This window comes from Apus apus, chromosome 8, assembly GCF_020740795.1.
Source record: "Apus apus isolate bApuApu2 chromosome 8, bApuApu2.pri.cur, whole genome shotgun sequence".
NCBI lineage: Eukaryota > Metazoa > Chordata > Aves > Apodiformes > Apodidae > Apus > Apus apus.
The window spans coordinates 9,216,230-9,230,809 of NC_067289.1; the positions used below are offsets into that span (position 1 = coordinate 9,216,230).

At 37.3% G+C, this 14,580-nt stretch overlaps 1 protein-coding gene across 10 annotated transcripts in view; it reads right to left on the reverse strand.

Annotated features, from left to right (window-relative positions):
• DOCK10 (dedicator of cytokinesis 10) overlaps positions 1–14,580 on the reverse strand; it is a 146,680-nt gene that overhangs the window by 36,124 nt on the left and 95,976 nt on the right. For 9 of the 10 annotated variants that reach the window (XM_051626315.1, XM_051626324.1, XM_051626317.1 and 6 more), the window contains exons 15-25: positions 14,403–14,525; positions 13,036–13,115; positions 10,751–10,938; positions 10,069–10,134; positions 9,148–9,240; positions 7,173–7,296; positions 6,900–7,021; positions 6,173–6,259; positions 5,543–5,635; positions 3,903–4,021; positions 1,015–1,084 (exon numbers count right to left, since the gene is read on the reverse strand). In XM_051626315.1, coding sequence (XP_051482275.1) covers positions 1,015–1,084; positions 3,903–4,021; positions 5,543–5,635; positions 6,173–6,259; positions 6,900–7,021; positions 7,173–7,296; positions 9,148–9,240; positions 10,069–10,134; positions 10,751–10,938; positions 13,036–13,115; positions 14,403–14,525 — 1,165 coding nt within the window. The remainder of the gene's footprint in view (positions 1–1,014; positions 1,085–3,902; positions 4,022–5,542; positions 5,636–6,172; positions 6,260–6,899; positions 7,022–7,172; positions 7,297–9,147; positions 9,241–10,068; positions 10,135–10,750; positions 10,939–13,035; positions 13,116–14,402; positions 14,526–14,580) is intronic. The other variant, XM_051626319.1, reaches the window with a different exon arrangement.

Consider the following 14,580-nt stretch of genomic DNA (forward strand, 5'->3'; position numbering starts at 1 on the left):
CCGAGAGAAGGGGGAAACTATACTCCTTTTAGAAATCTACCCCTCAGGAGAGAAATTTATCTATCAAGTTGCTCAAGCTCATAAATCTAGTATAAGTTTTATTCAACATTTTAAACTAATAATTTGGTGCTGGGATCCATTATTTGTTCCCTAAAGCAAGATCTCTGCCAGTGTATCAGCTGGGATGAAACACTATTCCAGTTCAACCAGGTATGTAAAAGAAAGAAATATTACTTGAAAAGATCTTATTAATATTCAGCTTTGTTTCCAAAGCAGATGCCAGAAGCTTCTCCCTGTGCAGTTTGACACTTCTGTGCCCAGTTATTTACATCAGTGCAATTTCATATTTTTATTATTGCATCTGAGTGACTCACAATTCTTAACTTATCTATTCCCAAAACAGAATTTCTGAAGTTGGTATTTGTTTCCGTACAGATGGATGAGAGTTTAATAGTTACTGGCTTTTGACTGCTGCTGGAAATGGGAAAGCAAGCTTCTGATGTGGCCTAATAATCAGCTGTTATTTCCAAAATATTTTAGCTGCAATGGGTGTCTATTGCAATTTTGGAAAGTTATTGAGTAGAAGAGGTGTTAAGACCCATTCAATTAACTACATTTAAATGTCAAAAAGGTTATCTATTTTTGAGAAAACAATTCTCCTGGACCTCAGTAAAACTCCTCTGTGCTCAAGTCAGAGTACCCGAGATTAAAATTTGTCTACCAAGATGCTGAGATGCATCACTTGTAAATACATACTTTCATGAAATAGGAAAGTAAATCCATACCATGGAAGTATCAACCAACAGTTGACAATGCTGAAATTAAAACAGTTTTCCCATTTAGTAACCCAACTCCTACCACAGTTACCAGAGTTACCCAGCCTAAAAGTGTCAGAAAGCTATGAGGCAAATGCAGAGAGCTACAAATAAGTAGAACTAACAGTAAAAAATCTTGCAGAAAAACAAAACAAAAAATGTTCGCATAAAATGGTTAACAGTGTAACATCCATCTTACCGACACGTAAGAATTGATGCAGTTCTCTAGTTGTTCTTCATGGCACTTAGCAACAATGTTAGTTAGAACCCTGGGAGACAAAAAAAGAAAAAAAAGCTATTTTGTATCATAAGGCAGAGAAAGTCTATCTGATGCATCACATTGTTCTGTTAGTGAAAGCTCACTTGAAATAATCCACAAGGGATGTGAACGGTGTGAGCAGAAACTGTCCTACTGGGAAAATACAGTCACTGCTCGGGCCCTCCACTTGCATGGATTGTGCTGTTATACGTGCATTTATCTAACAAAACACACTCGGTTTTAATGATTAAACTGTACTGACATTACAACAAGAGAAAACTATTAACGAAAGCTTATACAGACCTTGAATGATTAGGAATAGGAAGAAGTGAAGTATATTTATGAAACAGAAGGCAAAAGCCTCTTTCTCTGCAAATGCTACTTTGTCAGGTTCTCTCCAGTCTTGGTAGTTCTGTAGAGCTTTGATACTTTGCTTATGACTGTTTACCAAAGCCAAACACAAGCCCTGGCTCAACCCCGAGCTTAACCCTCTCCTGCACTGTTTGCCCAGAACCTCAGACTCAGGTTCTGCCCAAGACTTGGGAATAAAGGGCTGAGCACAACACTCTCTCCTTACTGTGCAGTGGGGGGACTGGACCCCTGGTGCAACCACAGATGCTCTGAGCTTCTGCAGATCAGCTTGATGATGAGCAACATGAAAGAAAATTGCCTGGGCCATGCTGGCACCCACTCTCACAACCTCAGCTTCTACTAACAGCAGAGATGGTTCTACTTGAGAACAAGTGTTTCAGCAATGTTTTCTCTTCAATTTGTACTTGAATCATCTCAGAAAACACAAGTCTGAGCAAGAAGTCTCCTTCAACTTAACCATGAAATTTCCTCTTGATAACTAGGATCTCAGTTTTTCATGATAATGTATATAGAAAAGACTGCAGTTTTATAAGCTTATTTTTATGTTAAAAGAATGAGGAAGAACAGTTACTGATTCTCAAATGTCAAAAGTTAGTGAACTGTATCTCAAATTCAGGGGTATACATAATAAGTGTGAATAAAATGGATTAGTAATATGCTTGACTGTGGTCCACATACAAGCAGTCATTTTGAATAGCCTGGTGATGTGAGGGTTTTTTGCCAATTCTTATTGTTGTTCTCAAAAGCTTTCTAATTGTTTTAAGTCAGTATTTTCCATATATCTCACTTACTTGCTGTTAGTAGAAGTAAAATTTGTAGCAAAAAACAAAAGCTATGACAAAATTAGTTGTGCACATTCCAATTCTTTAGTCTTTATTCTGACTCGAATTTGTAACGAGTTCTGGCAAAGATGAGACAGAGAAATGACGACACAGCTGGGCCCCCAGACAAGTAAATAACCATGAGAAAGTATAAAAGGAATAATGCTTTCTCCCCAGCACACAAGACTCATGCTCTCATTCTGTTGTTGTTGCTTTAAATATGTTCAACACAAGCTGCTTCAAGCTATTCAGAACAAAATACAGTGTGTGTATATATAGGACACATCAATGAATGTCACACACAGCAGACTTGTATTCCCCCTGACATCAACACTACCAGCACAAAAGCTACCACAGACACCAGAAAAACACTGAGCAACCCTCTTTTTTTTGGGCCAGGCAGGTGTATAGACAAAATTTGAAGCATGAAAAAAATTCACATTCTTCAATTTTCCATCTAATAATTAAATCTACTTTCTAAACAGCTGTTCTTCTATAGCATTTATTTTTGCACTACTGAAATTCTAGCCTGGGACAATTCTTCATTCTCTCTATCTAGTCTTAACATGAGTTGATTTTTTGGCCATGAAGGGGTCCTGAAAAAAGGTCCAACTGCCTCTTCCTTTGAAAACAACGTGCAGTGATGAGATCACATGTGTTTACACAAAAAGGCTCTTCTAACCCTAGTCCCCAGGTGTGGTAAAACCAGACTTAGCCCTGCAAGGTGCCATGATGCTTTGATAAAGGACACTGAAACTCTAGCTTTCCAAGGCTAAGATGAGGAACTTTGCTTCCTTGCTCCTTTAAGTTTTACTAATTCATCGTTCTTCAGGAACTAATTCTGAACAACAGTCTGTGGAAAGAAAGAAAGAAAGAAAATATGCTGAGCGCAGATTAGTCTAACAGGGTTGCTGAGGACAGTTATCATTTTTTCCTACGAGTTGTATTGTAGTCCCCATGTTTAGCTACTGGCAGAAGTACAACAAAAACACCACTATGGCCAAAAAGAAGGCAATGCAACTTTCTGCCGTCCTACAGAGACAAATAATAATCTCTTCAGTATTTTTTTTTCCTGCTGCCCTGATTAACAGCATCAATAAAGACAATTTCATTATGTGAGGGGTGAGAGACTCAGCAAATCATTCCAGTTGTTTGCCTGCTCACTGGAAAATGCTTCCATCACTCTTCAGTTATTACTGATCTACTTTAATTAAAAAATGCCCCAGATCGGTGTGACCTTGTTGTTTGACTCTGCATTGGATGCTGTCAGATGCTAAGCTCTCTATGTTGAACTCCACATCCTCAGATCCAAACATAAACCAAAATTGATATTCAGATTTGTTAGGAAGCATGTAGCTCCTTAAGAATGAGACATTTACCTGTGATTGCCTCAGGGTACAGAGACATGCTTACCATGGTCTGTGGCTTCCTGGTTGGTATCAGAGTCAGCCACATGATACTATGTGTTTCCAGGCATTATCTGCAGAGCCCTGTGTTAAGGGGGAAGCAGGCATCCTCACCTACTAAAGTCTAAACATCATAGTCAGCCTTTTAAAGAGCACCTACAATTGGACTAACATCTACATTTGCACTCTCGAGTGAGCTCTTCTCCTCATACAGAAAATGCTCAGGTACCTGGTCACAGCTGTTGTAACTTCATCATCACTGTTTTGCACCAAAACCTGGAAGAGTTGATTCAGGACTACAGGAAGAAAATTCATAATTACATGGATCTTCTCGATCCGCAGCAAATTCTGTAATGGATGTAAGAAAGAAAATGAGAGAGAAAGAAAATACATGCAATGGAAGCTGTTTATTTGCTTTCCTGCTTTAGCAGGTAAAATGCAGAGCAGCCACTGGTGTAACAGCAGTAGGAAAACAAGACAACTAAGTATAGGACTAGTTCCCCACGGAGTTTGTTTTAAATACAACCATCAACACAACTAGGCACTGTCCAAACTTCAGAATTCCAATATTTTGCTCCACCCTGACTTCAGGGAAAAAAAAAAAGAGAAATCAAACCCAATTTTCATATTTCACTAAGGATACACATGTAAGAACAATAAAATAACTTAATTACTATTCTAAAGACATGCTTTTCCTAACATTTTTAAGAAAACTATTTTTATAAGAGATCTGATAAACTGAACTTGTTATGGCTAAAATACTTAAGTTAAAAGCACATTGATAAAAAGTAGTATTAAAACTCTAACCTGACTGGACTGACATTATCTTCTCTGACCAAGGAGGATATTGAGCTTTTAATTTAAAAAAACCCTCCTTTGAACTCTGCCTAGTTTGTCATTTCAGTAATTTCCAAATGATTTCACAATTTCTTTAAAGGTATTACTGATTTATAAATAAAAGCAAAATACGCCAGGGATGATCACTTAACCCCTGGTTGTATTTCATAGTTGATCTCTTGTCACAAACAACATTGTCCCTATTTTCTCACAGAGTTACTGAAATATTTTTAAAAGGTAAACTACAAACAGCAAGAAAACTACAGTGCAATTCTGGTAGTTTAGGTACCTGACTTAGTGCCTAGAAAGTTATGAAACTTTTATGGATTCCTAAACTTTGTTCAATATACCCAGTGGCGTCCCAAAAATTAATCGTTAAGGACTTAATTCCATAGAGGTATAACATCCCTTAATCATGAATCAAGACAGTATTTAAAACCAAAGCAACCCTGTTTCAGGTCCCCTTTAGGGACTTGCCCAGAGAACTGCCATCATCTATTTGAACTTATTGTTCACTTATCAAAGCCAAACTCTTTTCCCAAAAGATTTATAAAATCCAATTCTGGTGCATTCAAACAGAAAAACATTAACGAAGAAGGAAAGGGGGAAAGCACCTACGAGACAGTAACATCAAAGCCCTGAAACACCTGTTGGATTTTACAGACTGCTAAAAGGAAAATAATAAACAAAAGTAATATGTGTGGTGTTTTAGAGCTAATACTGTGGAACAGACATTACTATAGCAGCAGAGCAACATTACACCACCCCTTAATGGGATGTGAGGCTTGGCATAGGCTGGGTTACCAAAGTTGAGGGGGCAGATGCAGCCATGCCCTAAGTGAGAAGGGATGGGAGACAGCACTGTGACCAGTAGTGCATCTGACACATCAAGTAAATCTAATTGGAATTATCATGGAAACCATTGCCTCTTGGTAAGTCTATACCACGGTTAGAGCTGTGTGGTGATGGATCAGCTGAGAAAAAGCCCTAAATACAATTTTATAGGACACTTAGTGCTGCAGGTTACTTTACCTTACAAGAATTTATAAAGATTGAGGTAGGAGGCTGGGATAGATCCTTTTCCCTTTCTTGGCACTGATGGAAAAAGTTATTCAGGTATGGATCCTAAAATGATAAACATTCACATTAATTTATATTGTAGAAAGGATTAGAATTCAGCTTCATGAATGGGTTACAGGTGTCACCTGTGCCACCAAACAACACACTTGGTTCCAACTGCCTTAGACATAAGACACTGAAGGACAGATCCTCTTATTTATCCCAACCCATTGGCCAGCACAGCTTGCTATATACAACTTATTTCTAGGAGCTTTACTACTCTTCTTTCAGTGTTGTGAGCAATTATTTTTTCTCATATTCTAAGGGATTTCAGTGGCCAGATTTTTTTTTTCCTTTCCGGTGCTCACAATTCATTTTGTTGGTGTTTAAACTGATAGTCCACAATTTTTCTGTTGGTACAGTCTTGAATAATTTATATTTTTCCTTTAAGTGTGTGTTTCATTGTTGTCATTTTGCCCTTCAACATTCAAATAACCTTTACATGCCAGAGAAACAAATTAATACAAGATTTTAAATCATCTTTTAGACATTCCTTGGCACTTTGTTTATAAGCAGGTAACAGAGCTAAGATATTTGGCTTACCTGAGTATTTACTGTGGATACAACAAGAGTAGAGACTTTGAAAAGTGGCTTTCCACCATCTACCCATTTAACTTCACATCCGATCTGCTATTAAAACAAACAAAAACCATATTGTCCCACTTATTTCCTACTTATTTAAGCCTGAATCAAATTTTTACTGCATAGCTTTGCACATCCTCTTGTGTGAACTGTGCTGGCTACTGTGCTTTGACCACCACAGAATTATTGCAACACAAAACCACTTTTCAGCACAAGCCCATGAACATTATCCTTCAAGGGACCAGACCACTGCCCCACCCTGTCCTAATGACAATAATAAACATCAGGAGGCAGAAATAATCCATGCTAGACAAGATCAGTGGGAAAATATTATGTCACATCACAAAACTGGAGAATGAATCATGATCAGTGGATCACAATGTCTGAAGAATGAATGTCATATGGCTACATTTGTGAAAAGAGTTCTTTTTTGAGAAGTCAGGTATAACATTGTACAATGTTGTACAATACACAGTTATAAAGTACACTTTTTCCATCCACATATTTGAATCAGCACCATATTCTTAGCCCAGTGGTACATATATAATGCACATGAACATTCTAAAACCAATATCCTATTTATCATTTGCCCTTCTGGGCAAGTGCAAATGCAAATCTGATCTCATGTAAAACCTTGGCAAATAAATGCTCTGGGCCATTTGAAAAACATGAAAGTATTAATTAATACCTTTCCACAAGTTGATTCTTGAAGGCTCAAGTAATTGGGAGGCAGGCTGCTTGCCACTGGCACGTGGTGTTCATGGGAAGCTAACTGGGCATCTTTCAACAAAGGAAGCCATGCATATCCCACTACACACAAGAACATATCAGTGTGATTCCTTGGAAAAACAAGCGTCTCAAGTTCAAAGGAAGACAATTATATCCAGCCAGAAATTCTGCAATCCTTATTTGAATGTACATAATTTATATTTATAATTGAAAGTAATTCTACTACAGGTACCTGGTGTTTCCAGAGCCTCTTTCTTTTTGGCATTAGCTTTTGCATTTATGTCACAGGTGACATGATAAAATGAAAACAGAATGTGGTGTTTCTTATGGAGTTGAGTGGGAAGTTCAATTTTCACCTGAAATGTAAAATGTTACACCTCACTTTAGTTTAAAAATTGATTAAACCAGGCATCAGAGATGGTTTAAATGAGTGACACAGAGTTCTAAGTACAGACTGCCTCTACAGGCTAATGTGTGTCTGCATAGGTAACAGATGCTTACTGAAACTGTTTGGGATTATCATCGATCACTTTTAATTACAGCAGCTTTTTTCCTGTCTTGTGGATGAATATTTGCATTTATGATGAAAGAGCAAAAGATGAAAAAGGACAGAACTGAAGAGTGATGGACCTTGCTTAAGAGTGATCCCGTGCACTCTAGCAGCTATGAAGAGCCATCACCATTCTCGTATTTTCAGCGTGACCAAACCAAAAGATAAAATAGTATCTCTGCTACTGCTTCATCATAATTTCATGGCAAAGACCAAGTAACAAAGACTGACATTAAAATAAACTTTTATTTATGATTTCTGCTCAGCCCTAAATACCATACAATGTCATCCACAAATCCCTATAAAGTTTGAGGTTGAGATATTATTAACCTATTGGAATAAAAATACAAAGTAATCAGAACATGTTATCATAGGAACTAATTAAAAAGACCCCTTGCCCTTGTGAGCTATTATTAAATTTATCCAGGCTAAACCTATGATTAAAGAAAGGTTTCGAAATTGTTGATAAATGCTTCCAGTGTTAAATCAGCTTGTGATTAAGAATCCAATACCATAAACATAGATATGAAATGGGCATTCAGACATGTTGATTAAGACAACTTTCTTGATAACACACTACAAACTTTTCAAGACTGCACTTGCTGTACTAGGAACACAGGCACACACCTCTTCCAGACAAATCAGCTGTTAAGATCTGAATTCACCTCTTTGTTCAAGTTGAAAGTAATCTGCCCAAACCAGATGGCTCCACTAGCCACACATGAAGGACATTTGTAGATATGTTAAAATCCAAAACACTGCTTGCAAAGGAGTAGTGGTGGGTTCAAGATCTCTGAAGATGTTATGCTTAAAGTTTTGCCTCAGATCCTAAACATGAATCTTACAATCAATACTTCACATGTAGTTGCACATTATCTGCTGCTCTTGCCCCTGCCATTTTATCAACGTAAATTTTTACTGAAAAAGGAAGATTTTTTTTTAAGATCAAGCCAATTGTTTGGAAAATCCTGGCTATACACAAATGCTGTTTGCCAGCCTTAACACTACACATAAAGCAGCAGTGGAAAATCCAGAACATTCACAGGCCATCAAACACATTAGTCACCGAAAGCATGGAATTAAGTTAGCCTGCAGAAAGCTCAGGGAATCTGTACTTGGTGTTGGTGAAACAAAGATGCATGTGCAAGCAACACTTGGCAAATGCCAACATATGAACTCTATTCTGTAGCTGCATCCTCAAAAGCACCAGCTAAATGACTTGCTGCAGCCACTACACAGCTGTACGTTCTGTGCAGGCCACTAGATCAACAAAAATGCCCCAATGCAGGTCTTGTATCTCAGAGAGGGATTTGTTCTGACATTTGACTCCATTGGCATGTTTACTGTGTCTATTAAATTCAGAGATGCAGCTGGATGCTTAATGTATTCTAGTCATGCATTTTAGAAAGCTACACTGTTCCTAACCAATTCTACAGCATATTAACTGTACTCAGAACATCTTACAAAAAGAAGGACTCACTGAGTTGATTTAAGAAAGAAAAACAAAGTGTGAGATTGTATGTAAATCTACATAGCACACACCCATCCAGAAACACAAGCAATTGTAATAGGATTATTCTTTATATATAAATTTTTCTGTCTCATTGGCAAACATATGGGATTGGCAGAGATGTAAAGAAAGAAAAGGCAGACTGACCTCATCATAGAAATCAGGATTCTGGGAGTGATGTAGCACAGCGGTGTAGGCTGCCGTTGTAAATAATGGTCCACCTGGCTTCCCATAAATACACTAATAGAAGTAACATGCTTTAATGACATTGTGAAATTCTGCTGATGATACTAGTCTTAGTATATCTAATATGCATGTACATTGATAAGAATATAATGGAAGATTGATAATTACATTGACCAAATATTGAGATGTATTTTAAGTGCTCAAACCTGCAATTTTTAATACACATTTCCAGTAATAGTCCATTGATTTTAAGGAAAAGATCCCATGCTCCCCTAAGGACTGCAGGCTCCTTAGACTTGTTCCTTACTGTTACCTATTTCAGAGTTTTCTGTATAAAGCCTTACAAAAGCAGCTTTCCTTTCATGCAGTTCCATACACAATACAATGTCTTTACTGACTTCAATATCACAAAAGCTACATCAGTTAATCTGCTTACAGAGGCTCTTGAGTGATGGCAATTTTATTTATTGGTGAGGAAACTACAGTACAACCATACTATGCAATAACCCTCAATAGCAAACTTAGGTCTAAGGTTCTAATTTGGCACCTCACTCTTTTCAGTCAAGTGTCCTGAACTCAGTGAGAAATGTAGGGTAAATGGAAAACTTTAGAACAAGAAAGTTGCACTGTCAAAAAATGGTGAAGTTTTCTAATCTTGTCTTCTTTCCCTCCACCAGTCAGAAAGACAGCACTGCAAAATGGCACTGTGAGCTGGAATGATTATAACTAGCTGCGATCAAAAAGAACCAAAGTGCAAATGTAAAAGAATGAATGACAACATTCACTCTTTAACTGTTCTGGGTTAGTATAGCCCTGGTTCCTGGATTTTCTAAGTAATGACCTCAGGCACACTGTTCTCTGTATATTCTTGTTGTGGCTCACCTTCAGTGGCTTTGCTCCTTCTTTGTCAGAGCTTTTAAATTCAATGCACACTGTTATGTTCCGTGCCTGAAAACACAGAAATATAATAAAGCTTAGATCAGACACAGAGTACCTGTAAAAACACAGGCAAATAATAAGCTCTTCTTAAAATCTAGGAGAAACATGCAGATGGTGTATCAACATTTAAAATGCCTTTAAGTCACAGGGATATCACTAGAAAGAATATTTCCAAGAAGAATGGGCAAATGCAAGTCAGGTTTCAAACTGACTGCGTAGAAGAAAATTTTAAAGTGATCAACACTTACTTGTGTCATGTCCTTAATTAATTTTCAATTACCATGAAAACGCAAGTAGTACTCAAGTTTCGTTTAAGAACTACAAATACCCAGAGTGTTTTATCTGCACATATTATTTCATCAAAATACAGGCCTTCTGAAAATTGTGAAAAAGCTATTACCACATTATCTCACTTATCACTGATACAATTTAAAATTAATCTACAGATTCGTTTAAATATAATTGTACCAATGTTTTATGATTGCAAAAACAGAGAAAGATCAAAAGCCAAGTCAGTGACTTGCATCACCAGTTTCCCCTCTTTTGTGAGGACTACTTCATTTAATTGAGAGCTCATTCAGGACACTACTACCCAACGTTGGTCTGAACTGGTCACATACTGTACCTTGTTGAAGTATTTTTGGCTGTCATACTTGAGGTGCTTTGGATATATGTATATTTGGTTCTTGTATTCTCTGTAAGGTCGAGAATATTTTGTTGATTCCTGTACAAACTCCTCAACTTCCACTGTAGGCTGATGCTCCTTTATGTCATTAAAGGGCTTGACTGGTATAAAAGATGAAGTTACACAGTCTCCAAAAGAACAGAAAAGAAAAGCATCACATATTATGTTTGTTTTTGCAGTCTTACTACCAAAATCCTGCCTCAACTTGCAAAGAATAAAAATGCAATCAGTCAAATCCTGCTTTAAATTGCATCCGTGCTACCTCAGAACAATTACAGTATATCACCATGCTTAAATGGCTTATCTCACCTGAGTTAAACAGTACATCTCTGAAACCTCTTTTGACACAGTGTTTGATGGCATTTTATGGCATTTCAGCACCCTTGGTATATGGGCAGTTTAAACAGAATATTCTGAAGTGATGCTGTTCCTAATTAATTTTACAGCTCAATATCTCATTTAAGTTTTTCAATGATCTAATAATACTGTAAACAAAACAAAGACGCAAGTAGTGCAGAACTAGATTAAGTATATGATGTAACTGGGATAACTGAAATTAGATAAAGAAACAGAAGATGAAAATAAACACTCGATCACACAGACAGAAAGAGATTAAAACCAAGATTGTATACTCTGCCTCCCTGTGCCATTAAATCAGTGAGCCATTTGACTTCAGCATGAAGAACTCAAGGGCTATTTGCAGAAAAGAAGCTGAGAAGGGTCACCAGTTTAGGGATGCCCCAAGCTATTTCTGTGAAAAGCTATCTGAAGGTCCTGCCCACAAATTAATTCCTCAAACCCTAGAATAGCCACAGAAAAAGCCTATCAATTTGTAGTGAGGAAGATGAAAGATGCTGGTGATCCCTCATACACACCTTTTTCCTCTCTCCCCCTTTGCTAGAGCTATGAGAGTTTGGCTTTCTCCCATGCAGCAGAAAAGACAGAAGTTTTGTTTCAGGTTAAACCTTACCCCTTGTTGCACCACTGGCTCCAGCTCTTGTAGCCATAGCTGAAGTCTTACAAAAAGCAAAGATCTAATTCTGTTGCCTGACACAAATTGATGGCAATGTGAAGGGTAGTGTTGGCCCCCAGAGCCACAACTGTACTGGCGAACTCTTGACCGACTTCCTTTTCAGCAGCTTTTCTTGGCAATAAAGGATCTCAGCATCAGCCTAGAGTGACTTATTTTGGGTGGGAAGGAGGCATTAGAACCAATTACTGCCATTTCAAAGCTTCCTTCAGAACTGGCTGAAGTCAGGAGTTTTTGTGCAGATTTTACTGAATCCTACAGCATGGAAGCTTTCTGGTAGAGTTTTTAAATTATTTTACAGCCTTATTCAGAGTAAGATAAATTTTACCCATACAAAAGGAATGTTCAAGCTGTTACTCTTTAGAGAAAGATGATTTTCATTGCCTTTCCACAGGAAGTGGGCACTTTACTAGTGTATCTCCTTTAAAGCCAGACTTTCACATGGCCACAGTGCACACCAAGTCAGGTAACAGTACAAGGCTGAAACTGCATTGGACCATTTTGCCTACTCTGAGCTATCAGTTACTTTTACTTTCAAAACTAAAAATTGCTTTTGAAATGTTAGTGAAACTTTTGTTTGTCTTATACCATATGAAGATGGTATAAAGACAACAGACTTCAGAGGAATTCAATGGGCCTGAGCTTTTTGCAACTGTGGGTCACAGAAATGTGGCCCTTGAAGCAGAACATTTAAAAAGACATAAAAGACATAAAAGGATCCAGTTAGAAGAATCAATCTAAGCAGTTGCTGCAATGATGCCAGAGTGGCCTCACAATGAAGTCCTCCATCTACTCTGCATTCTTGAAACATGCTGCATGTCCCGTATGTGCTAATTCACCGAGGACAAGAACATCACAGCCCATCAACAGTGAAAGGCCATTAACCTCCAGCTACAGAACTCCACTCAGCTCTTTGGCCTAATCCCTTAAAGACCAAAAAGTGATCCTTGAACCTTTATCATGTAGATTCAGCACGTTTTGTTGTACATTGCTGGGGTATATCTGCCCAGGTACGTAATGAAACCAAGAATAGCCTAATCAAATGAAAACAAATCAAGAACATTTCCCTGTGTACATTTTTCTCTACAACAATGGACACTTCTACCACAACTGTGTGAAGGCACCAATTCTGGCTGGAAAGGCTGTGATAATGTCGTATTTAATTTTAATAGTTAAATGAAAAGTGGAATCATACTTGGATGTTCCAAAGGAACACAATCAACTGCAATCTCCAAACAGCCAGGTATAGTCTGTATTTTGCTGATCTTCTCTGCTCTGCAATGACAGAAATGAAAATATTTTAGAAAACTAGAACAAGGGAGATGGGAACCATCATAGTAATAAATCTAAAATGAAAAGCAGACACTGATTAAAGATATAAATATTCTGAACACATTCAGAATACACCCATTGGCTATTAAAATCAAATCATGTGCAATAACAGGAAAGAAATGTGGTTAGGTTTTGTGTTTGTTTCTTTGTTTTCTTTCTTGGCCTCATTTGTGCCTTCTTTTCACAAGTGATAATACTTGTGAAAGCATATTCTGTAGAAGAGGAAGAAACTGATGAACCAAACCTTGTAAGAACTAACTTATCCACTTTTTCTTTCTAATATCTGAATCAAATTTCCTCTAAAAGTAATTCAGTAACCACTGAGGCAAGAGGAGTTCACAGCATCATAGCTTCTGCAAAAGCCACGCTGAAAAGGGACCAACACATCTTCCTGGTGCCCAAGCAATATGAGAAGTGCCAAAACTGTGACTCTAAATTCCTTTTACTTAGGATATGTTTTAGACAGACAAAGCCAGCAGTGATCCTACTAAGAGTAGTGAGAATTTCAGTAAAGTTTCCTAACCAGTAACAGTAAAATGGCACAAGAGATTAAGGAATTCAATCCCTGTACTTGACACTCAGTCTTTCTATGATCTGATTTTATCTAAATGGAACAGAAGAAGTTAGATTAAATCATCTAATGACACATTTAGAGTAGAAGTGTCAAGAAGGAATTAATGGTTCAATTCTCATGTCACTTATCCAGTATAAACAAAGACTCTGCTCTAGAATGAGCCTGATTTACACCTGAGTAGAGACTATCCAGCCAAACAGCTATTCACTAATTTACACACTGTCAAACATTTGGAGAAGCTTTTTCTTTCCAGTGTCCACTCTGCAGTTTGTCATGGAGACTCAAACAAACAAAAGCAAGAATTGAGGAAACCATTAAAGACAGCTGTTTTTCTTTTCTCCTCTCTTTTTAATTCTTTTTTCCCTAAGATAATTTTCTCTTGTTGGTTATTTCACCTGCACCTCCCCTGATGGAAGATAATTTAAAGAATCATTATCTTTAGGTTATAATAATATTTACTAATGTACCAAATGACATTTCAGTTTTCCTGGAAAGTCCTCTTTGGCAGGTAATAAGCTAATGTGAAAAACAGGAATTTAATATGGCCACTTCAGCACACTGTGTTAAATGAAGAAAAAACACTGTGAAAAATTATTCTGCACAGCTTTATAAAAACTTTTATTCCTTCTCAAACCAAATTAAAAACTGTTCCTTACCTTCTGTATTCAGCTATTAGTTTAATCAAATCTTCCATGGAAATCTTATTACTTTCTTGCCTGAATAAAGGCGAGAATCGGGAGTCTCTGTCAATGTTTCCCTGATTATCTTTAAACACTGGTCTATGAAGAAAGAAAAATGACACCTTTAGAAACACTCACACACACATATATTTGA